Here is a 26,347-nt window from a genome sequence, read left to right as displayed (position 1 = left end):
AGTGAAGCACCGTCTTCTCTAATTTCTGAGGCTGTAAATTACTTTTTTTAAAATCTTTTTTCTTTTTTTAGATTCTGTTCCTTCTAAATTGATCTCTAACTTTTGTTAGAGGCTTACTTCATGTGTCAGTACTCCTTGGATGTTATCTAGTGAGTGAAAGTCTGAATTGATGGGGACTTAAAAGACTTTGAACTTCTTTGTGTGGTGGTCCAAGTGAACCATTTTTTTGAGAAAACCCTGATTAATGTCCAGGAGGTGATTTCCTCTTGGGTCAGGTTCATGAAGGAAAACTATCTGCTTGAGGGCTGAAGGTTTGGCCACCAGTTTTTTGTTTGTTGGTTGGTTGGTTGGTTTTTTTGGTGATGAACTGGATTTCTCATTCCTCCACTTTTGGTAGGGTATGTAGATTGTTAATTATATCTAGTGGCTCCTAGTTCAGAGTGAAATAGCCAGCCAGTCAGTAATATTTGGGACGGAAATGTCTGAGGAATTAACTCCTTCCTAGCTTTCACTCCTCCTCGCAGTTTCAGCAGTACCAGGTGCTGCCAGTTCCTGAATCTTTTGAGGATTGTGAGGTATAAATGGGGTTTTTCAGCTCATGGAATTCATTGAGTTAGTTACCAGTTGTCCACCTGTCTTTTAGCTTCTGTAAGTTTGTTGCTGTTGTTTGCTTTCCTGTATGTTTTGCTTTCTGTGTTAATTCCTTTTTAAAGAAACTTTATGAAATTCACTATTTTAATTGGTACTCCTCAGAAACCCTATTTGTACTGCCCTCAGCTAAGAATGTTTTTACGTTTTTAAAGATTGTTAAAAAAAAAAAAGAATAATATGTGACAGACTGAGTGTGGACCATAAAGACTAAAATATTTACAATCTGGCCCTTTAAAGGAAAGGTTTGCCTACCTTGTTCTTATTGTAATGGTTCTGATTTCCTTTGATAAAGCTTCTAGACTACTACTACTTTGACTCCCGTGCAAGCTTCAGTTTACAGTCTTGGAACTTCCTGAAGCTGTTTGCTTTAATTTAGTCTAGTTCATTTCATGGAAGTTATGACTAAGAATTGGTAGGATAGACTTATTAGAGATATGAGATATTTTTAATGTAAAATCTCAAAAAGTAAGCAAAGCAAAATATTGAAGAAATAAATCATAGAACACATAATGTTTGTATGCATTGCTGTTTATCTTGTTATCTAAGTGCAGAACATAAGTGCATATACTTTGAAGAATGGGGCAGTTGTCATACTGAGAACAGGCCATTTTAAATGAGACGTTTTCATTAGCTCTGTCTGTAGTTGGTATATCGTAACTGGCAAAATAAATTGGCTCTAAGCAAGAAGCTGTTCCAGGCAGTAATATACATGTATATGTATACATGTGTGTGTGTATATACAACTTAGATTCCAGTATAGACTTTATTGCTATTTGTTTGGGCTTACGTCTCTATAAGCCTCATTTTTCTCATCTGTAATATGGGGTTGATACCTAATCAAAGGATTATTATAAGATTTAAATGGGAATTTGTGAATCCATTTAACTGCTAAGCAGTGCTTGGCACACATTAAGAGCTTTAGAATCAATTTCTAGATGTAAAAGAATACAAAGATAGATGTTTTAAATGTTGCTAACTTGTCAAACTACTATTCAGAAAAAACATACCAATTTATACCTTTACCAGCAGATAGTGTCCTTAACTTTGCATTATCATTCTGATTTTTGCCAACCTGGTAGGTAAAAAACTGACAGAACTAAAAGGAGAATCAGACAAATCCATAACCATAATTTGGGATATTTTAGCATAACTCTATGAGTAATTAGTAGAGCAACAAGACAGAAAAGTCAAAAGAGAAGATTGGAACAGCATAATTAATAAATGAGTAATTACATGTATAGAACATTTCACCCAGTACCTGCAGAGTATATTTTTAAAGGTCTATGGAAATTTCCCCCAAATTGACATGTGCTGGACCATACAAAAGATGGACATAATTAGTTCTAGCATGCGTGCTCTGACATGTTGGAATTGTACCAGAAATCAGTTACAAAAATAACTAGAAAATTGTCAGCTGTTTGGAAACTAACCAGTATACTCCTAAGTAACCCAGGGAGTAAAGAAGAAATAACATTAAACTGTTTTGAACTGAACGATGAAAATATTACACAACTTAAGGGATCCAGGTGAGCCATGCTGAAAGGAAAGTTTATAGCCTTAAAATGCATATGTTAGAATAAAGACTAAAAATAATTGAAAGAACTGTGTGAAGATGGATGAGTAAAAAATACATTTACTTTTATTCCCCTCCAAAGCCTACCAAGGTGATCATATAGGATATTTTTTTTTAAAGATTTAAGCTACACAGGTAAAGAAAATGAAAGAAGCAATAAAATATGGAAGCTGGAAAGCAGCAGACTGATAGAAACATCTTAGTAGACTTCAGAATGTTCAATCTAAACTGGCAGTAGGGAAAATGGATAAGAATCCTCAGGCTCCAGAATTGGCAGCATCAGGTATTTTTATAGAAGAAAGGATGAGAATGATGCTAAAAATAGAAGACTTGGTTGGAAGCCTGTTTAAGAAGCCATCTCAATCAATCATAATAGCCAAAAAGTAGAAACAACCCAAGTGTCATCAACTGATAAATGGATAAATAAAACACATATTGCAATAAAAAGGAATAAACTGCTCATACATGTTATAACATGATGAACCTTGACAATATGTTTATATGAAAGAAGCCAGTCACAAAAGACCACATATGATTCCATTTGTATGAAATGTCCAGAAAATGCAAATCTGTAGAGACACAGTAAATTAGTGGTTGCCTAGGGCTGGAAATAGGGGAGGTTAGAGGGAAATGGGAAATGACTGCTCAAGGGTGTAGGGTTTCTTTTTCGTGCGATGAAATGTTCTAAAACGATGGTGATGATGGTTGCACAACTGTGAATATACTGAAATCCGTTGAACCATATGCTTTAAATGGGTCAGTTATATAGTATTTTGAGTTATAGCTCAGTAATCTATTACCCAAAAATAAATAAATAAAGGCAGCATGAGCCTAGATCTCTGTCAATTTGTGTAGTTAAGTGACTGCACTCTTTACTGCCTCAGCAGAAGACTGAAGATTTATCCTCTGCAGTGAACAAAATAACAGTGTCTCTTAGAGAGGGGTGGATACTAGATGTAATTGAAGGCCAGGTGTCCTACAGAAAACACCTTGATTAAGTGAATGTGTTCAATGTTAGGACCTTCAGTGAGGTCCATTCTCCTACTGGGATCCCCAAATCCTGACAATCAAGTAGGAAGTTAGAGGATGCTTCACTTGGTAGCCCAAGGAGAAGAACTCTAAATTATTCACAGTTTTTAGGGCCCTACTTTTAAATATGAACAGACAGTCAAGGATCACCAGATTCATGAGGAAAGCTTTTATTGAAGAGACCAAAACAAAATAGAAAAAAAGAATTTGGAGGAAATAAAAAAGAGCTCTTGAAAATTAGAGGAAAATAGCAAGAAAGAATAGAAGAATGGAAGTTAAAGTAAAGGAGACCTTGCATAAGGTAGAGGAAAAGATGGAAAAAAACAGGTTAAAAAAAAATAAAATTCAAAGATCAGTCTAGGAGATAACTTCCAAGTAACAGAAGTGAGGGCAAGAGAGAACAGAGAAAATAGTGGAGAGGAAATATTAGTGAAATATTCAAGAAAAATATCCAGAGTTGAGGAACATCATTTTGCATTTGAGAGGCTCTCTGGGTACTCAAGGAAAATGGATGAAAATAGATAAATATGGTTTGAATCAAGGTCTAGTCAGAAAAATGGAGACCATACCACTTATAACAGAATTTTATAATGTAAAGAACTGTTTAGCCAGATGTTACGAGTTGAGTTGTGTCCCCCCCAAAAAGATACGTTAAAGTCCTAACCGCGATACCTCAGAATGTGATCTTGTTTGGACATAGTGTCTTTACAGAGGTAATCAAGTTAAAGTCAAGTCGTTGGAGTGTCCTCTTAAGCCAATATGACTGATGTTCTTTGAAAACAGTGGGGTAATTTAGACATAAATTTGGACACAGGCATACACAGAGGGAAGATGACCATCTACAAGCCAAGGAATGCTTGAGGCTACCAGAAGCTAGAAGACAGGTCTGAAACAGATCCTTAGTGATGCCTTCAGACAGATAATGGCCAGTACTTTGATTTCAGACTTGTGGCCTCTAGAACTGTGAGATGGATTTCTGTTCTAAGCCAACCCAGTTTGTGTTAATTTGTTATAGCCGCCCTCAAAAACTAATAGACTAGATAATTGGAGAACTGAAAAGGCAGTAAGAGAACACTGAGTTATCACAAAGATAGTAACTGTAGGAAGTAATTACTAGCCCCTAGGATTGGGAGAACAAAGAGAAGAGATTGGGATTATTAGAATTTAGAAGCTTAAAAAGTGGCTCTGAGGAACTGAAACCCAAAATTCTCAGGAGTTGCTGCCTGCTCAGGAAGAAAAGGTATTTTAGGAGACTTGGTAAGACTAGTCTGGGAATGATAGGAAAAACACAAAAGCAAAAAATTGCTAACTGGAACCAATTGCTGATACTGGAACCATTGCTATTGCCAGAGTGAAGATTGATGCTGAGCTGAAGGAGTATCTCCCTGTTCCCTCCTTCAGTCTTCCAGTGTCTTTCTAGTGTCCCTTTTTGGCAGAGTCTAACAGGAAGCCAGATAGAAAAGAAGTGTGATTTGTAGGGTTCCAGCCCCTCAATATTACAAAGCACAGTAGAGAAGAGTAGGTTTGAAGTCTGGGACAATAGCTTAATAACCAATACACACAGACACTGAATGTCATTGTGAAATTTTGGAATACGTGGGACAAAGAGGATCTATAAATTTCCAGAGTAGGGGAAGTGGGTCACAGTACAGAGATTAAATATTCTTACCTGCAACAATCTAGAAGACAGTGAGCAATGCCCTCAAATTCTGAGGGAAAATGATTTCCAAGCTAGATTTCCTTACCCAGTCAGATCATTAAGTACAAGTATAACATACAGACATTTTAAGACATGTGAGCTGTCCAGAAATTTTTCTTCCTCACTGTCTTCTCTGAAAGCTATTGTGTGATTTGCTCCACCCACCTAAAGGAGGGAGTAAACTTCAATGAAAGAAGGAAGTGAACAATATAGGAACAAGGAAATCAAATTTTAGAGAGACAAGGGGGATCCCTAAGGGATTCTCTGAATGCTGACTGATTATCAAGTTAAAGAGTAGTTAGTCTGGATTTGAGCAGATGAGAATGCCCTGGTAATTGTATGGCAGTGAAACTAACAGAATGTCTGATGTTTCTATCTCTTTATTTAGGCAATTGATGAAGAATTCAGAGTTAATTAGTGATGTCTTTTGTATGCTTAGTTTTTTATATTGGACTTAGAGCTTTATTTTGAAATTATTTTTTCTCTTGATCTCTTCCTTGGGTGATCCTGTTTAATCCTGTGATTTTAAATATATTGATATATGGCTGATTCACAAATTTATGTTTCTACACAAGACCTCTTCTCTGAGTTCCAGAGTTATATATTGTATCCATTATCTATTACTGTGTAAAAACTTCAAAACTGAGTGGTTTAAAACATTAAACATTTTTCTTTTGCTCATAGATCTGCATTTGGGCAGGACTTGGGTGGAGAGGCCTTGTCTCTGTTCCATGTGGTATCGTCTAGGGTGGCTTACTCATATTGCTGACAAGTGGTTGTTAACAGTTGACTGGGAGCTCCTTGGCTGGCTGTGAGTTGGGGGCCTTCGTCCCTCTCCATGTGGATTTCTACATAGATTGCTTGGGCTTTGTCATAGCATGATGGCTAGGTTCCAAAAACAATTCTCTTAAGGGTGTTCAGCTTTTGTGACAGCCTTGGAAGTTGCATAGCTTTACTTCTGCATAGTGATAAGCCTGCCCGTATTCAAGAGAAGGGAAATTGACTGTCCCCTCATTAAGAGGTGGTGTCTAAATAATATAGGAAGAAAAACACGCAGTATTGAAGATGTTCTTTCAGTCATCTTTAGAAAATACAATATGCCACATTTATCAGTCTGTTTCCTTGATATTGTATATCTTGTATATCTCATAGGTATTTTGAACTTAAAACAATCAAAATGAATTCTTGATTCTCTTACTTTTAAACTGCCCCCTTCACTCCCCTTCATTAATCCATTATTCAGTCTTTTTCATTTTGTTAAATGGTATTGCCATTCACCCATTAGCTAAAAGCCAGGTGTCATACCTGATTCCTTTCCTCTCACAATTCCAGTTTATCCTGTCTCTTCTAACTTGCAATATATCTTGAATTCTTCTAGTCTCTGTCTACGTGGTCACCATACCACTCAAGTCGGCTACCAAGCCACCATCATCTTTTCACTTGGAATCCTGTCGTTATTTATTTGAGATATGAATGACATAAAATATTTTATTAGTTTCAGATATACAGTGTAGTGTATTAACACATTTATGTTAACTAGTCTTTTTAAAAATTGTGGTAAAATACACATAACATAACATTTTTAAGTGTCTATAGTTCAGTATTGTTAAGTATAATCCCATTGTTGTGCACCCAATCTCCAGAACTTTTTCATCTTACAAAATTGAAACTTTGCCCTTATTAAACAACTCCCCATTCTCCCATTTCCCCAGCCCCTGGCAATCACCATCCTACTTTCTGTTTCTATAAATTTGTTTGTTCTAGGTACCTCATGTAAGTGGAATCACTGGTATTTGTCTTTTTATGACTCTTTTATTTCAATTAGCTTAATGTCCTCAAGGTTCATCCATGCTGTCGCATGTGTCAAAATGTCCTCCTTTTTTAAGGCTAGTAATATTCTATTGAATATATCTACCACATTTTGTTTATCCATTCATCTGTTGATACATACTTGGCTGCTTCCACTTTTAGCTATTATGATTAATGTTGCCATAAACATGGATGTACAAATACCTGTTCAAGTCTCTGCTTTCAGAAATTGCTGGACCATTTGGTAGTTCTCTAGTTTAATTTTTTGAGGAACTGCTATACTTCTTTTGAGGAACTACCATTCCTTCCTCCCTTCCTTCCTTCCCTCTTTCCTTGAAAGTAGCTATCCTAATGGATGTGAGATGATATCTCATTGTGGTTTTGATTTTTGTTTTCCTAAAGATTAGTGATGTTGAGTATCCTTTTTTATGCTTGTTGGCAATTTGTATATCTTTGGAGAAATGTCTATTTGAGTCCTGTGTTTTTTAATTGATTTTTGTTGTTGTTGTTGTTATTGTTGAGTCTTAACTAGTCTTTGTATTCCTACTGTTTTCTTTCCTTTTAACTAATTCTTCACACAGCAGTCAGAGAAAGGTATTCAAGATTTCTGTATTAGTCATGATACGCTACCGCTCTAATAAGCAACAGATCTTAGTGGCTAACACAATGGAACTTTGTATTATTTTCTTATGTCAATCCAGTGTATATGTATAATGGAGTAGGGTGGCAATACCTCTGCTTCATATAAAAATTCAGGTGCACAGGTCCTCTATCTTTTTGTGTTATCACTGTCATCACAATATGGCTTTTGAAGTTGTCTTGAAAATGGAAGCAAGTATGGAGGAAGATTTTAGGGCCCATTCTTAAAGTGACATATATCACTTTCACCCACATTCCACTGGTCGGAACTGAGTCTCATGATCCCACCTAACTACAGAGGTGTCTGGGAAATGTCGAATAGCAGTGTGCTAATGAAAGAGAGAAGAACACAGATAATAATGAGCACTAGCAGTCTCTGTCACAGTGTGTATTAGATTAGAACTCCCCTGCTTAAAATCCTTTAATGACTTCTTATTACTCATAGAATAAAATTAGCTTATGTCAGTTTCAGCCTTATTTTGTATCACTTTCCCTCTTATTATTTTCAAGTCACATTAGACTAGGTCATTTCTCATAATATGCCAGTTTTTCCTGCTAGAACCTATGTGTTTTGCAGTTTCCTTTTCTCGGAGCACTCTACTTTAAATATTTACATGATTGCCTCCTTTTCATCCTCATATATCAGCTTAAAATCCATCTCTAACTAAAATCCCTAACAAAAATAACCGTTCTCTTCTCTGTCCTCTGTGATTGCACTGTGTTTATATCTATCCCAGCATTTATCACAATCTGTAATTATTTTGTTTGAGAAAAATTTTTGTTTGCTTTACCTGTGTCCTTTGTTAGAAGATGTCTTTCTCAATGTTATATCCTGCAGCACCCAGCCAATGCTTAGCACACAGTAGTCATTCAGTTAATGTATCGTGTGAGTGAATAACTTATACAGAACAGACTACAATGGAGAGACCAGAGTGAATTATAACCAAGAGCTCTTATGGTAACTTAGGTGCATTGCTGAGGGCTTGGGTTTTAGTGGTGACAGTGTCAGCAGAACAGGAAAGGATGGACAAGAAACAAAGGAAAAACCAACGCAAATTGCTGTGTACAGATTCAAGGGGGTCTGGGTGAAAGAGATGATAGTGGTTTGTAATTAACAGACGAGTAAAGAAGATAGAAGAGTTGGCTTTTGGTGATAACGATGAGTTGGCATTGATGCAAGTTGAGTTTGAAGTGGTAGCAAGACTTTCAAGTAGAAGTGTTGAGGAACAGTAGGATGGATTAGAAAACATAATTGGAATTATAGATTTGGGAGTCAGCTGGCCAAGGTGATAAGATGAAGCCATAAAAATGAATGATCTACTGAGAGAGGGCATATACTGAGAAGAGCAAGGGGGGGAAAAAAGAGAAGCCAGACGTGTAAACCAGGAGTAGGTAGAGAGGGAGGAGAAGAACCAGTTTAATACAGGGTTAAGGAAACCAGCAAAGAGTTTCAGGAAAGAGGGATGATTAACTTGGCTGCTGCTAGTGTGGCTATTCTTTATGATATGCATTTGAAGGTTCTGAAATGTTACCTTCCCTGAAGGTTATAAAGTGGCGATATTAGTATCTGCCTCATAAGGTTGCTGTGGGGATTATTAGCATATTGTATTGAGTCCTGGCAGCCCCGCATGAAGATCGGTGCAGACTTCCCTACTGGCATGCGGCCTCAGCCAAGGTCAGGATGGTGAAGTAGGAGGACCACGAGCTCGCCTCTCCTCATGACTGTAACAAAACGACAACTGACTACTGAACAACCATGAAAAAAAAAAAAAAAAAACCACAAAAAACTGGAACCTAGCAAAAAAGATCCTCTTCAACTGGAAACATAAAGAAGGAACCTCAGCAGGATGGTCACAGTTTCTTAAGAAAATCAAAGCACATGATCAACAGCTCGTGCACTCCCTTGGTGTGGACTCAGAGTTAAGCACAAACAAGAATCAGACACTGATTTTGCACTTCTAATAGTGGTCATCATTGCAGAAAAATGAAGAATTCAGAACCCAACTGTAAACTCAAGACAAGCCGCAAAAATAAGAGTAAAAATTCAAAGACCTTGAAACAGAATTCCAGCATGAAATCCAGGAGTATGGACTCACAGATTGCTCTTAAATTCCAGGACCACTTCTACTGCATCCACAGGCAGTTGGAGGGACATCCCCACCACCAGCTCTACCAGTACCACCTCTACCCATGGGAATTGCTCCTCCTCCAACTCCTTTACCGCTACTAAATGATATATCATATCTACCACCATCGCGTTTGTTTGGGGAATCTCCTGGGCTAACTTACAAACTGAAGCAGAAATAAACGTATAAAGCTGAAAAGTTATTGTATTAAAAGGACTTAGTGTACTTTCTCTGTGCAATAAGTGTCCAGTAAACGTTTTGAAGTGAAATATAATGAAACAATACAATTAGGCATGAGGGAGGCATTAAGGACTTCGTAGAGGGAGAAAAGCTTCTGGGCTTGCTGTGGCATCTTTTCTATAGAGATACAGTCTTTTTAAATGTTACAGTGAGTTAGAATTATACTAAAAGCCTATATAGAGATAACATTTATGAATTTATTTTGAAGTGTTTTTAGTAGAAATTTTCTGATCTGAAAGTATACAAAATCATAGCAGTACAATGGCAGTTCATCTGTTCATGCTTGTTAACCACATCCTTTTACTGAATCTTATTTCAGAAGCATTATGATGCAGGTGCTCCTTTGAAAGGCATTGTCCTTTAAAATAGGCTGAGGTTAAATTCTTATTTAACATTTATATTTTAAATGGAAGTGTAGTTTAGTATGTCAAGTTGTACTAACTGCTTAGAGCATTTGACTTTTGGTATTGGGACTCAGTTTTAGGTAGTATGCAGAAATTCCAGTTCCTTTTTGTAGATGCCACAGGATTCTGTCTCCAGATCATAAAGTAAGAGAGCCATTAACACAAGGGAAAGTGGGAGCTTTCCTGCATTCCTTTTCGTTATCTTTTTCTTTAGGGAACTTTGGCAGGTTAGCTGGGGAGAGTTTGGTTGTCTTAGACCAATCTTTTGTTTTTCCGTCTTAACATATATTATAATGGGGAAAAAAACACTTGTTGTTTTCTCATGATCAAGAGCAGTAGTTTGGAATAAAGGGTAAGGTAAAGAAGATGGGGAGGTAAGGAAAGAAGTGTTTAAAAATGGAAGGGAAGAGAAAAAGAAGCTGAGAGATAATTGGTGAATAGAGGTTCTAAAGTTTATCTTTGCCTTTGCCTCTGGTTTCAGCTTGAATTAGCAGTTGAAAATTGCTTTTCCAGTAGCATATAATTTGTGACTTTTAGATTATTTGCTACCTGTAACAGACATAATTTCTTTATCATAAAATTTGGATATAACTGTCATTGATTTTATATGTCCATACAATTGGTGATGTAATTTTTAGCATGAGGTAGGAGGAATAGTGCAGGGAAGGCAATTATGTAGCAGGCACTGTACTAAGTGTTTTACATATTATTTTGTTTAATATTCACAACAACCCTGTAAGTAGGTGTTACCAAAGCACAGAGAGGTTGAGTTAAGTTGCTCAAAGTCACACATAATAAATCTCAGAGCAAGAATTCAAACTGATGTTTCTACTCTTTTCTAGTTAATCTTTTATTTATCCTTTTGCTTCATTTTACAGTTCCATTCAGTCACTAGGTCTTGTTGGCTTTTTAAAAAAATTTTCATTGAAATATAATTCACATACATACAATTCACCCATTTTAAAGTATGCAGTTCTGTAATCAACCACAGAAAGATAAATGAGAAAAACAATTACATGGAGACTAAACGACATGCTACTGAAAAACTGGTGGGTCAACAATGAAATCAGAGGAAATTAAAAAAAAAAAAAACAACAACCTCAAGATAAAGTGTACAATTCAGTAGCTTTTAGTACTTTTCAGATAGTTTTGCAACCATCACCACATAGAACATTTACACCACCCACAAAAGAAACCCCAATCCTGTTAGTTATCACCCTCTGACTTCCCCTACCCTCTGTCCTCCTAGACAGCTATTAATGTACTTCTGTCTCTATAGATTTGTTCATTCTGGACATTTCACATAAAGGGAATCAAATAATATGTAGCCCTTTGTTGGCTTCTTCAGTTAGCATAAATTTTTAAGGTTCATCCATTTGTAACCCCTCATTATTGCACAACCATTTTTTTAATCTTAACATGTATTAGTACTTTATTATTATTATTGCTGAATAATATTCCATTGCATGGATATGCCAGATTTATCCATTTATCAGTTGATGGACATTTGGATTGTTTCTCCCTTTTAACTATTGTGAATGATACTGCTATGGATATTCATGTATAGATTGTTTTTATTGTGGTAAAATATACGTAATATAAAATTTACCATTTTAACCATTTTTAAGTATATATTTTATGGCTTTAAGTATATTCACCCTGTTGTGCAGCCATCACCACCAGCTGTTTCCAGAACTTTTTCAGCTTCCTCAGCTGAAATTCTGTACCCATAAAACACTAAAGTCTTATTTGCCCATCCTGCAGCCCCTTGCAACCACCATTCTGCCTTCAGTCTCTATGTATTTGATCTCTCTAGGAACTTTATTTAAGCAGAATCACACAATATTTGTCCTTTTGTGATTGGCTTATTTCACTTAGCATAATGTTTTCACATTGTAGCATGTCCTTTTTAAGGCTGGTAATATTCCATTGATTGTATATATCACATTTTATTTATGCTTTCATCTGTTGATGGACGCTGTTTGCTTCTGCTTTTTGGTTATTGTGAATAATGCTGCAATGAATATGGTGGGCTTGGGCTTTGGTAACCCAGAATCTCAGCATCTAGGCTAAACAGAACTCAGTCTCCTTAAGGTGTACCAGGGGTTCAAATTCAGGAAAGCACAGGGCTGTGTCTATGCTGATAGGAAACTCAGTTTTCTTAGGACCTGCTTGGAAAGGCACTGCTTGGTATGCAAATATCTATTTAAGACCCTGCTTTTACTTATTTTAGATGTATACCCAGTAGTAGAGTTGCTTGATTATATTTTTAAGTTTTTGAGGAATCCAAACTGTTTTTCACAGTGGCTGCACCATTTTACATTCCTCCCAGTAATGCGCAAGGGTTCTAATTTCTCCACGTCTTCACCAATACTTGTTATTTTCTGCTTTTTTTTTTTTATAGGATTAGCTACCCTAATGAGTGTGAGGTGTTATATCATTATGGTTTTGATTTGCATTTTCCTAATGATTAGTGATGTTGAGCATCTTTTCTTGTGCTTATTGGCCAATTGTATATCTTCTTTGGAGAAATGTCTATTCAAATTCTTTTCCCATTTTTTAATTGGGTTGGTTTTTTCGCTGTTGAATTGTCAGTGTTCTTTATATATTCTGGATATCAATTCCTTATTGGATATGTGACTTGCAAATATTATTTCCCATTCCATGGTATTGTCCTTTGGCACACAAAAGAGTTTAATTTTGATAAAATCCAGTTTATCTAATTTTTCTTTTGTTGCCTGTGCTTTTGGTGTTAAATCCAAGAAATTATTGCCAAGGCTAATGTGAAGCTTTTGCCCTGTTTTTTTTTTTTTTTCTAAGAGTTTTATGGTTTTTAGCTCGTCCATTTAGGTCTTTGATCTGTTTAGTATATGGTGTAAGGTAGGGGTTCAACTTCATTTTATTAATTTTTAGTGAATACATGTTTTCATTTCTCTTGCTTATATAACCAGGAATGGAATTGCTGGGTTATCTGGTAGCTATGTTTAGCCTTTTGAGGAACTGCCAAACTGTTTTCCAAAGTGGCTATACCATTTTACATTTCCACCAGCAGTGTATGAGGGATCTGATTTCTCTATGGCTTTTTGAATCCATACTACATTACCTTCTGACTAGCTTAGTTCACAGTTTACTTGGCTGGCCTCTTTGGTGATAATCTCACAACTCTGCCTTTCTGCTGTCCCCTTTCACCAGTCCATCGTGTTGTTTGTTGTATCATAAAAGTTTAGAGCTGAAAAGAACTAAGAGTCATGGAAGTCAAACCATTCATTTACAGTTGATAAAATAGAGAAGCTAAGAGATTTGACTCAAAGTTATACAGTGATAATGTCAACATCAGACGCTCTCCTGTGTGTATACCTTTCATTTTATTAAATCGTGTTTCCATTTTCTGTGTCTAAAACTCTTTACCTGATTATCTTTACCAGGTTTCTTCCCCATCCTCTTCCGTAAAGTACAATTTTTTTTAACATTTTTTATTGATTTATAATCATTTTACAATGTTGTGTCAAATTCCAGTGTTCAGCACAATTTTTCAGTCATTCATGGACATATACACACTCATTGTCACATTTTTTTCTCTGTGAGTTATCATAACATTTTGTGTATATTTCCCTGTGCTATCTATACAGTGTAATCTTGTTTATCTATTCTACAATTTTGAAATCCCAGTCTATCCCTTCCCACCCTCCACCCCTCTGGTAACCACAAGTCTGTATTCTCTGTCTGTGAGTCTATTTCTGTCCTGTATTTACACTTTGTTTTTGTTTGTTTGTTTGTTTTTGTTTTTTAGATTCCACATATGAGCGCTCTCATATGGTATTTTTCTTTCTCTTTCTGGCTTACTTCACTTAGAATGACATTCTCCAGGAGCATCCATATTGCTGCAAATGGCATTATGTTGTCGGTTTTTATGGCTGATAGTATTCCATTGTATAAATATACCACATCTCTTTATCCAGTCACCTGTTGATGGACATTTAGGCTGTTTCCATGTTTTGGCTGTTGTAAATAGTGCTGCTATGAACATTGGGGTGCAGGTGTCATCCTGAAGTAGATTTCCTTAAAGTACAATTTAAAAGCAAGTAGTTGTGTGCAGGTAATTTATTTGGCAGGTGATCTGGGGTATCAAGAGCGAGAGACCAGGGTGAATGAAATAAAAGAAGAAAAGCCAATACAAGACTGTGTTATTAAGGGGGAGGGTATATAGCTCAGTGGTAGAGTGCATGCCAGGGCACGAGGTCCTGGCCTCAATTCCTAGTACCTCCACTAAATAAATAAATAAACCCAATTACCACCCCCCACACCCCCTACCAAAAAAAAAAAAAAAAAAAAAAGAAGACTGTGTTATTGAGTTATTAATTTATGTGGCAATTAGGGCTTAATCCCAGTGGGAATTTCTGAGGATCTAGATGCTTTTCAAATTATCTATTCAGGGATGGACGAGCGTAAACTGTATCATGTGTTCTTCTCCATAAGTTGATGATTGCCTCGGTAGGGTGTAAATTCTTTCTCCTTCCCTCTCCCGTTTTAGGGCTGCAAACAAGAGCCTGTCAAGTGGGTTCCCAGTGTTGTCTCACTTCATGGCTTTAACGAAGCCGTAGGGCAGGAAGAAAATGAATCACATTGAATACTATGGGAGAAGTAAGTCAAAACCTACCTGAAATTATTAGCCTTAGGTTATGACTAATGTGGTAGGCAGAATAATGGTGTCCTAAAGATATCTACATCTTAATCTTATAAACCTGTGAATATATTACCTTGCATGGCAGAAGAAACTCTGGAGACAGGTTGATTTTTCTGGATTATCTGGGTGGGCCCAATGTGATCACATAGAGCCTTGTAAGAGGGAGACAGGAGTGTCAATTTTAGAAAGAGATGTGACAGTGGAAGCAGAGGTCATGATGATATGGCTAGGAGCCAAGGAATGTGGACAGCTTCTAAGAAGCTGGAGTAGACAATGAATGAATTTTCCCCTAGGGCCTCCTGAAGGAGTGCAGACTTTGATTTTAGCCCTGTAAAACCTGTTTGAACTTGCCTCCAGAACTTTAAGATAAGAGGTTTGTATTGTTTTAAGCCACTAAATTTGCGGCAGTTTGTTACACAGCATTAGGAAACTAATACAGCTAGAATCAAAGGAGAGTTGGATAGCATGAAGATGAAGTGTAAGAGAATTCTGATAGAATCTGTCTTGCTGTCAGCCTCTCCTTTGATTCTAGCTGTTTTAGTTTTTTGCTGTGTAACAAACTGCCACAAATGTACCTCTTGCTCTACTATGATCTACTTGGACCCTGCATCGATTCTAATCCTTCACTGAATCACTGCAGTCTCTTCAACAGAAATTTAGAAAGGGTTGGTGGTGCAAGCTGGTGCAACTTGCTGATGCAGCTGGTCTTGAGCCAAGGATTAGTATTCATCATCTTCCTCCTTCACCACATGTTTTAGATTTCCCTTGTGCGGGACCAGCAGGCAGTCCAGCTGCTCTAGGCTGCTTGTGACCTGGAGACTTCCATCTTTGGGGGACTTGAGCCCTTAGTTGTCTTGCCCCTTTTTGGCCATGGTTGCTGCAATTTACTGTTTTCTTTGTTAGTACCAAGCATGGAAAATGCCCTGAGTTTCAGACAGATTGCTCCCTGCCCACACTGTATACAACAACTCCTAATATAGTCAGTCACTTATCACTGCTGGTATATTTCTTTCTTTCTTTGCCTGCTAGTCTGTCAAGACTAAGGGGGAGCCTGAAGTGCCCAGGTAGTGGTTGTAGCTTTTTGTAAAATGCACATTCTTTTAATTACATTTCAATTAGTAAAATTCTATTTATATTAATCACATTTCAATTAACACAATTGTGATAAGGGTTATGTAGGAAACTTTCAGAGCCATGAGAGCATGTAAAGGGAGAGAGAAACTAGCCTAGCCCTGACATTCAGGGATTGGAGAAGATTTCTCTTAATTAGAGACTGGATGGATGAGTTGAAATTCAGCGGATAAAGAAGTAGGGAAGAACATTCTAACAGAGAACATGTGTGCAAAGGCCCTGTATCAAGAAGGTGCTTGGTGCCTCCCTCCTCTGGAAGCCTCTCTTCCATTGACTTTTGTGGTTGTAGCTTTTTAGGTTCATTGGAACCCTTGTTGTATCATCAGGTAGAAGCATTACCCACAGGACCTCTAATACAAGAGAGGTTTTAAATTGTGGGTATGGGACTCCCAGATTCCGTAAGTGAGTTACTGGGATTGATTGGGGAAAGAGTCAGTCCAGCTTTTATCTTTGGGCTTCTGGACATGTGCATTCTAGCTAATAGGGATGTAACACCATACTCTTCGGTTCAGTGCATATACTGCATCCTGGAAGACCAACAGGATGACTGGTCAGCTGAGCCTTTAATATGCCACTCCATCATTCTGGTAGTGTGGCAGTTTCCTCATGATGTGATATGTAGTAGGACCAGTGGATGCCATGGTCAAATGCTTATTGTTATTTCTCCTTCACCATTAAACGAGTCCTTTGGTTTGAGGTGGTGTTAAGATGGGTCTCATTTTGATAAAGCAAACATTTTGAAGCTGTTGGATAATGGTGTCGGGCAGGGGTACTATAAATGTTGAGGGATGCTTTGGGCAGGGAAGGCAGTCCCATTTCTAGAGTAAAGTAAATTCTACTCCCTCCCAGAATGCAAGGGTTCCCAGCTCCATTATGCCATCTGTTCATCTCTATGTCTGATAAGTTGCTATTTGTATTCTCTGGTGATACTAATCTCACTAGAACTTTCTCTCTTTTAGTAAGGCTTTTTATAACATTTTTCAAAGTAAGTTGGTGATGTTTTTGATAGTAAGGGATCTGATGAACAGAAGTGTTAAATTTAATATAGTCAACTTATATGATTCCTTTTATGAGGAATTCAAGAAAAGGCAAAAACTATTGTGATAGCCCCTTAGTAGTTGCTAAGAAGGAGAGGACTGACTATAAAGAAGCACAAGGGGACTTATTGGGGTGATTAAAATATTTTAGATCTTGATTGTGGTCTGGGTTATGCAATTTTATGTACTTGTCAAGACTCGAACTCTACACTTAAAATCAGTGAATTTTGTGTGTGAATTCTATCTCACTGCTGATTTTAAGGAAAGCAGAAGATTTAATGTACCTTTTTGTCAATCTTTTCCATATTTATTTTTTTTCCTTTATAGATAGTGCTTGTGATTCCTAAGTTTGAAAAACTCTTCTCTAGGGTTTTTTTTTTTTTTTTTTTTAATTTTAAGGTGAAAGCAAGTTTATTTAGAGAGAGAACACACTTCACAGCTAGTGGGGTCTGTCTCACTCAGAAAGGAAAACAGCTTAGGAGATATGCACACTCCATAGGCAGAATGTGGGCCATTAGGATATTTTTTTCTGACTTTCCATTTTGTTAAATTCTGCTCTTTATTTCCTTTAATGTTTTGAAATGTACCCAGGATTTGGTTTAATCAGGTAGAGTAAAACACACACACTGTCATGGAAATGACTGTCATGAAGGAGAAGTTTTTACTCACAATTCCTTAGGAACAGGAGCCACACCACCCTGAGCCACCTGGGGAAGCACCAAGGAGACAAAGGAGCAAGGTGAAAGTATAGGCCAGAGCCTTTACTGTTGTCTGTGAGAAGGAATGGATGAGGCAGGGTATGCAAGCTTGAGCAAGTTTGGGTTTGGATAGTTTGAATAATTTATAGCTCTGGGTGATAGAGGTGGTCTTTAGTTATCACTAGTACATGACCCTGGGGTAATTTAGGGTAGGGAAAATATTGGCTTGGTATTTGAGAGTTTTTTGATGGAGATGACTGGGGATATGGGCTCTGGACTGGTTGGTTGTACATCAAAGATGTGCTTTCAAGCTATCTCCAGGGATTAGGTAACCCTGGGAGGTACAGTCTTTCCCTGGGTCCGAAGGGCCCTGCCATGTCAGAGCTTTATAAAATATAGAAAATTTTATAATATGACTAATACACTTAAGCTTTCTTAAGATTTGCTCTGTTGCCTTTTTCCTGTTTTTTAATTGAAAATGTATTAGTTAAGCATATTTAGTCTTATGTTTTTGTTACAGATGCGTTAAGGCTATAAGCTGAGCTCCACATTTTGATAGCTTAATACTTTTATTGTTGCCTGGTTCTTATTTTATTTCTATTATGATTTTTTCTTTTAAATTTTTTTGTCTAGGAGGCCATTTTTAATTTTTCAAACATCTAAAAATGTTTTATTGATGATTTCAACATTATGGTCAGAGAAGGTGGTCTTAGATATAAGTTCTTTGAACTTTTTGTCTTTCTTTGTGAATATATGATCAGTTATTTAAAATGTTCCATGTATACTTGAAAATATATATTCTTCTGTTTGATGGAGGTTCTCTATGTAACTGTTAGATTAAACTTAATGATTTTGTGGATCAAGTATTCTATATCCTTACTTACCTCTTATCAGTTTTTAATATAAGTGTATTAGAGGTTCATGCAGTGATTCAAGATGAATTTTTCTTGTAATTATATTAGTTTTCCCTTGTTTATATTAAAAGTGAGGTATATATAAAGTTTTGATATATTTCCTTAGCTTATTTATACTTTTATTACTATATATATAATACCTCTTCATACCTGTTAATGTTGCCATAATATTATGTCAGTTATTAAGATTGCTACATCATCTTTTTTTGTGTTGGTCTTTGCCAGAAATTTTTTTCATTTATTTTCAGCCTTTCTCTCCTATAAGCAGCTTTAGATTTTGTATTTTATTTTTATATCAAATCTGATAAGCCCTTATAAATGAGCTAAACTCATTTACATATAGTTTATAAGTAGACTTATTTTTTCTTGTTTTGTCTACTCTTTTCTTCTTTTTCTGTCTTTTGATGAGTTGATAACTGAATACTGCCTTGTAACAAATACTGCCTGTAATCAGTTTGTAACAAAGTGGAAATATAGAATCCTACCTATTGACCTCATTGCCACAGGTACCCTATCCTTATGTGGCATCAACCTCAGTCACCAAATCCTTGTGTGCCTGATATGCTAAGAACTGGTGGTACAGTGATAAATATTGTTTCTATCTTAGTAGTGATGGTATTCCTGAAAGTAGCATTGGAAACTTACCCTTCAAAAGTACTAAAAAAAAAAAAAAAAAAAGAAAGAAAAGAAAGAGTTGATAAACATGATTTTCAGGGGAAGAAAAGAGCATATGTTTCTTTATAATCTCAAAATAGCCTTTTAGCAGAAGGTATGTATATAACCTATACAACCTTTTGGCTTTATCGTATTAACATTCTTCACAAATATCGGCAGTGGCCCATATAGTTTTAATAATTGGTTGACCTAATAGATTTTTCAATTTTTTAACATATTAGAATGGGTATAATATATGCCTGCTGTAAAAAAAAAGCAATGGTAGATAAAATAGAAAGAATTTTAAAAGGTAAAACCTTGTTGGGGGATACAAAGCAAGATGGCGGAGTAGAAGGATGCTCGTAGCTCACCCTCTTCCACAAATACACCAAAACTCACATCTATGGACCTACTCAGCCAACCAGAGCACCTGCCGAACTCCGACAGAACATCATGCTCTTTGAAAGACAAAGACGCCAAAAATGTGGTAGGAGAAAAGGAAAGAAAGAAGAAAAAGCAAAACAGTGCGGGACCGATCCCATGGTGAGGGAGTGGCAAAGGAGGACTGGCGCTCATTTGCTGGGTCTCCCCTCTCCAATGGAGAGGCCAGCTGGACGAAGGGGGAGCCTCTGAGGCTAAGATCTGCCCTGAGCACCTCCTGACAGACAGAACTGAGTTAAACGGGCACAAAGGGTCCCTGCGACACCCAGCCCGAGATGCGAGCTGGCAGCTGGGGCCGGGACAGGCTGCCCGAGCTAGGTGGAGGACTGGGGCGGCTGCACTGAAGCAGCCCCGGGGGACTGCAGGGTGCTGCGCACTGTGGTGGGAGGGGATACGGAGCTGAACAACCTCAGTTCCCCATAAGTTGCGAAAAAAGCAAAGCAACAGGGCTGGTGTGCCCTGGGGGGAGGGGCGCCATAGCCTTTGTCTCCTCAGACCTGCGCCGCCATTACTGGCGCTTCTTGTGAGAAGAGAGGTGGGGCGCAGCCACAGCCGCCATATTTTGCTGTGTGCAGCGCCCGGGTGGGGGCGGGGCCGAGACCTGAATCCACACCCAGGGGCTCCGCAATCTCCTAGGCAGGACTGAGACTTGTTTACAGCCTGAGGCAGACAGGATCTTTCTGCCCTGGCACCTCAGAGAACTCATGCTGTCAAGACAGACAAGAAGCTGAGATTTGGCACGGAGCAGGGGCGGGGCTGTTCCACAGTCTTCCCCGAGCCCGCCTTCGGGGCACTGACCTGAGGCGGAGCTGGCAGCTGCACAGAGCAGCGGAGCGAATGGTGCTGGGAGAGGGCAGGCGGTCACTTGCCTTCCTGGCAGTAACGCAGCACCTGACCACAGTGCTGGGAGGGGGCGTGATCTGCCCACCTGCCTCGCCTGAGAGCAGCATCTGACTGTAGCATCGAGAGGGGGAGTGACCCGCCCGCCTACCGGGTAAGAGCTCAGCACCTGACCCAGTGTTGGGGAGGGGGCGCGATCTGCTAGCCAACAGCCACTGGGAGCAGCACAGATGAGGGCACCAACAGAGGGCCTTTGGAAACAGCAAGCTGAGTTCATGAAACAGGGTGAAGACACAAAGACCTCTTGATAAAATCATTAAGAGCACACTGTCTCCAGGAGAACTAGATAACTGATACTCCTTAAGCCACAGTGCCAGAGAGATATGAGCAATATGAAGAAGCAGAGGAACCACTCCCAATTAAAAGGTCAAGAGAAATCCCCTGAAAGCATGATCAAGGAAATAGACATTGATGGCCTACTAGATCAAGATTTCAAAAAAGGAGTGATCAAAGTACTGAAGGAACTAAAATAAATAGTGTTTAGAGATATAAAATATGTCAGAAATGAAATAGAAGCTATAAAGAAGAACCAAGTAGAATTAGTAAACTCATTTGCTGAGATGAGAGCTGACCTAAAGGCTGTACAAAGCAGGCTAGCTAATGCAGAGGAACGAATAAGTGACCTAGAAGACAGGACAACAGAAAGCACCCAATCAGAACAGCTGAGAGAAAAAGAAATAAACAATGAAAACAATATAAAGGACCTATTGGATAATATAAAGCGTGCCAATCTACACATAATAGGGGTTCCAGAAGGGGAAGAAAGAACAAAGGGGATTGAAAAGATATTTGAAAAAATCATGACTGAAATCTTCCCAAACCTAAAGGAGTCAGATATCCAAGTACAGGAGGCTCAGAGGGTCCCAAACAGGAAGAACCCAAAAAGACCCATACCAAGACATATCATAATCAAGATGGCCAGAGTCAAGGATAAAGAAATGATCCTAAAGGCAGCAAGAGAAAAACAAAGAGTGAGTTACAAGGGAACCCCCATAAGGCTCTCAGTTGATTTCTCTACACAAACACTACAGGCCAGAAGGGAGTGGCAAGATATATTCAAAGTCCTGAATGAAGAAAAGATGCAGCCTAGGATACTCTATCCAGCAAGGCTATCCTTTAGAATAGAGAGAGAGATAAAGAACTTCACAGACAAGCAAAAACAAAGAGTTTAGCACGCTAAACCCATGCTAAAAGAAATATTGACAGGCCTACTCTAAATAGAAAAGAAGCAGGATGCTACAAAAATGAGAAACTCATAACTGGAAAGGAGATAACTGCCATGAATTACAAAAACAATAAACACAAAATTGTAAAAGAAGACATCTAAATCATTAAGAGTGGGAGAGGGAGGCAAGGAAAGCCACTGTGGAAAGTCGTATGGAGATTCCTTGGAAGACTAGGAATAGACTTGCCGTGTGACCCAGGAGTCCCGCTCCTGGGCATGTGTCCAGAGGGAACCTTACTTTGGAATGACGCCTGCACCCCAATGTTCATAGCAGCACTGTTTGCAGTGGCCAAGACATGGAAACAGCCTAAATGGCCATCAACGGATGACTGAGTAAAGAGGATATGGTATATTTATGCGGTGGAATACTTTTCAGCCATGAAAACTGACAGCTTGACGCCGTCTGCGGCAACTTGTATGTTCCTGGAGAGTGTCATTCTAGGTGGGGTGGGCCAGAAAGAGAAAGAAAATACCATATGAGATCGCTCATATGAGGAATCTAAAAAAAAAAAAACATAAATACAAAACAGAAACAGACTCATAGAATACAAACTTGTGGTTGCCAAGGGGGTGGGGGATGGGAAGGGACAGACTGGGATTTTAAAATGCAGAATAGATAAACAAGATTATACTGTACAGCATAGGGAAATATATACAAGATCTTGTGGTAGCTCATAGTGGGAAAAAATGTGACAATGAATATATATATGTTCATGTATAACTGAAAAATTGTGCTCTACACTAGAATTTGACACAACATTGTAAAGTGACTATCACTCAATAAAAAAAAGTAAAAGAAACAAAAACCTTGTTAAAAATGAGATAAATTTATCTGTGGAAGTAATGGGCTAGAAGTGCAAAGTGGGGTTGAAGCCTTGGCTATGGCAGGATTTGGGTATGGAAATAGTTGAGGTGGTCCTGAATTCATGTCCTGTAAGATCATAGAGACTGAAAGAGTCTCACATGATACTGGGGACCAGAGTTAGCGATACTGAGTAAAACCAAAACCTACTTGTTATAGGAGGTAAGCTGCAACTGACTACTGCTTGAAGAGTATGACTTAAATAGTCACATCTAACTCCAAAGGAAGCTTAAAATACATTTTTTTTTCTTATGGTAGCCGGTGCTGAGCTCAGTTGGAGAGGTAGACACTTAATGGTTTCTGCCATATGGAAATACAGAAATTATAAGAACTGTACAAGAGAATTTCAGATTCAGTGGAATGAGTATATAGAGAGGAGAAGTTAGGTAGATGCATAGCGAAGGGATCGACTAACTGCTCACAGATGCCTGGGGAAATGATGCAAAGAAAACAAATGTGAAAAAGATCATAAAGGATATTCAGGAATTTGCTGAACAAGGAAGGGCATGCTGTATTGAGGACTGAAACATCATATGAAGGGAGCTGGAAGTTATGTTAATTCTGTAAGTTTAATTACCATGTGAGTGGTATTCTGTAGAGGTGCCAAGTATACAAAGTGAAATGAGACTTTGTCTATTTTGTCTAAGAACTTCCTGTGTAGGGAGACATTGTTTAAGCAGCCTGTTTTAATGAGAAGATGTTGAGTGCCTTAATAAAGTAAATAAAAGGTGGTATAAGAGCACAGTGGAGAGGTACCTAAATCAGCCTTTTCTGATGAGGCTTCCTAGAGAAATGACTCTTGAATTTAGGTACCAAAGAAGGAGTAATACACAGATAAACATCCTTATAGAATACCAAATTCAGGGAGCAGAACATGGATCTTTATATATGGGTAGAGCATAGGTACAGAATATGGAAAGATATGACTATGTGAAGGTGTTTTTATTCTGAGGTCTAGGAGGAACCGTTGAAAGATTTTGAGCAGAAGAGTTAAAAGCTCAGTTATGCTGGCTGTACGATGGAGACTAGGTTGTTTAGAATTTAATAATTAAACAGGAAACATGATATTGTTTAGGAAAGACTTTTTTTGTTAAAGGAAAAACTCTTAAAACACTTTATTAAAATCTTATTTTTACTGCTGTGGAAAAAAAACAGTAATACCATTTTTTTTTAACCTTATCATAACATGTTCCCCTGTATATCATTTTCATCAGTTGATTTATTTTAAAAGTCATATAATTCACATACTACCATTGTTTTATTGTTTATGTAAATTATCTAAACAGGGTTTTGACACTTGAAGTGGATTTAAGTACAAAGGACTAAAGTATCTAATAAAAAATGAAACAAAAAGGGAAACATTAGACCTTAAAAAGTTTAAATGTATATATTTTTTTCAACTTTTTTATTGTGGTAAAATACACATAAAATTTACCATCCTAACCCCCCCCCCCCAGTTTTGTTGAGATATAATTGACATACCTCACTGTATAAGTTTAAGGTGTACAACATAATGACTTGACTTACGTACATCAGGAAATGATTACCACAATAGGTTTAGTGAACATCTGCCATCTCAGTTTGTTTGTTCTTGAAATATAATTGACTTATAACACCTATGATCCTGGTATACAACATAGTGATTCCATACTTCTAAACATTTCAGAATGATCACCGTAAGTCTAGTTGTTGTCTGTCACTAGACATAGATATTACATAATTATTGACTATATTCCCCACAGTGTATTTCATACCTGTGACTCAATTATTTTGTCACTGAGAGTTTGTACCCCTTAATCTCCCTCACATACTTTTCTCCTCCTCCAACCCCTACCCTCTGGCAACCTTCTGTTTACTCTGTATCTATGACTCCGTTTAGTTATGTTTGTGCATTTGTTTTGTTTTTTAGATTCCACATATAACTGAAATCACATAGTATTTGTCCTTCTCTGTCTAACTTATTTCACTTAGCCTAGTATCTTCTAGGTCCATCCATGTTGTTGCAAATGGCAAGATATCATTCTTATTTTAATAGCTGAGTAATATTCCAGTGTGTGTGTGTGTGTGTGTGTGTGTGTGTGTGTATCACATCTTCTTTATCCATTCATCTGTTGATGGGCACTTAGTTTGCTTCTATATCTTGGCTGTTGCAAATAATGCTGCAATGAACATAGGGGTTCATATATCTTTTTGCATTAGTGTTCTGGTTTTCTTTGGATAAATATCCAGAAGTGGAAATCCTGGATCATATGGTAGTTCTATTTGTAAGTTTTTGAGGAATCTCTATACCGTTTTTCATAGTGGCTTCACCAGTTTATATTCCCACCAGTGGTGCATGAGAGTTCTTTTTTGTCCATTTTCTCTCTGACACTTAATTGTTGTCTTTTTGATAATAGCCATTCTGACATCTCTGAGTAAAGTCCTGAATTTATTTTTGAATAAAACTTACGCATGGAGGCCATGAGGGGGAGGTAAAGTGCAGCAGTTAATGTGAAAGATTTACAAATGTTATAATTAATTGCATATTAAATATGTCTGGGATTTCAGGTGACCACAGGTTTGGTGTATGACAGGAGAATATAGTTGCTAAAAGTAATGATGTAATCTAAACCTTATTTATACTGTATGTCTTGGGGAAATGATAGTTCCACTGTCCCCTGTGCTGTGTGTATTCTTTTGGAAATATGTACACCTTGAAACAACACTTTTAAGGAATACAGTAATTAGAGTATACTAAAGAGGAGTGGAGTAGTGAGGGGTTAATATAATGAAAAAATTAAAAAACAGTACAAATCTGGTTTTGTTTAGTCTGGGAAATTTAAGGGGAAACTTAGATCATATTTTTAGTGCTCAAAAAAGACTTGGATTTTATCTGATTCAGGTTCCTTATTTTACAGATAAGAAAATGGAGTTTCAGGGAGGTTGATAGGACATTCCCTGAGTCATAGCTAATGACACAGTAGTGTCTAGAACCCAAGTATGTGGTTAGAAAGGAAATTGAATGTATCATAAGCATATTTTATTTGGAGGGGCAGTGAAGCAGGGCTGGGACTAGAGTGAGGCAAGCAACTAAGTTGCCTAAGGTACAGAACTGAAGGAGGTACTCACCCTTAGGTGCAGACCCTGCACTTGGAGGATCCTTATTTATCAATGTAATGTGTAAACATGGTTTAAATTGTCAAATAGGGCTAAGAGGTACCTCCCAGCCCTACAGATTAGGAATAGCCTGAGGAAGCTAGATGGGTTGGTGGTAGAAGAGAACTATCCCTGAAGACCTAGCCCTCTGTGTGCAGTAATATAACAGTTTGCAAGCACCTGTGGAGAATTGCATCACTTTGTGAGAACAGTGTGAGGTGTTCTGTCTTGAGGCCTGGACTGGTTCCTATTCTCCTTTTTCCCTTGAATAAGATCTCAGAAGGTGAAGATTTTTCTTTGTACTTTTAAAGCTATTTAACCTACACAACGACTTGAGAGTTACTCAGGCTTGGCTGAAGAGTTAAGAGAATCTAGACAGATAATAAATAATAAAGAAATAAGAGATAACCCAAGTGTTTTGCTGTCATAGCCTCTGGTCTCTAGTTTTTGACTCCCATTTTGTTTTTGAGAGTGGAGTTACCTAGTTCAGCTCTAC

General features: G+C 37.7%; 1 protein-coding gene across 3 annotated transcripts in view; it reads left to right on the top strand.

The window, feature by feature from the left end:
- NCK1 (NCK adaptor protein 1) overlaps positions 1 to 26,347 on the top strand; it is a 68,106-nt gene that overhangs the window by 6,557 nt on the left and 35,202 nt on the right. Inside the window, exon 1 of one of the 3 annotated variants that reach the window (XM_010947699.3) lies at positions 14,702 to 14,811. The exons of the other annotated variants lie outside the window; for them this stretch is intronic. Coding sequence (XP_010946001.1) covers positions 14,784 to 14,811 — 28 coding nt within the window. The 5' untranslated portion in view covers positions 14,702 to 14,783. Of the gene's footprint in view, positions 1 to 14,701; positions 14,812 to 26,347 lie in introns of those variants that run through there. 3 annotated transcript variants of the gene reach the window in all.

The sequence above is a fragment of the Camelus bactrianus genome, chromosome 1 (assembly GCF_048773025.1).
Source record: "Camelus bactrianus isolate YW-2024 breed Bactrian camel chromosome 1, ASM4877302v1, whole genome shotgun sequence".
In the NCBI taxonomy this organism is placed as follows: Eukaryota; Metazoa; Chordata; class Mammalia; order Artiodactyla; family Camelidae; genus Camelus; species Camelus bactrianus.
This window is presented reverse-complemented; position numbering and strand designations above follow the sequence as displayed.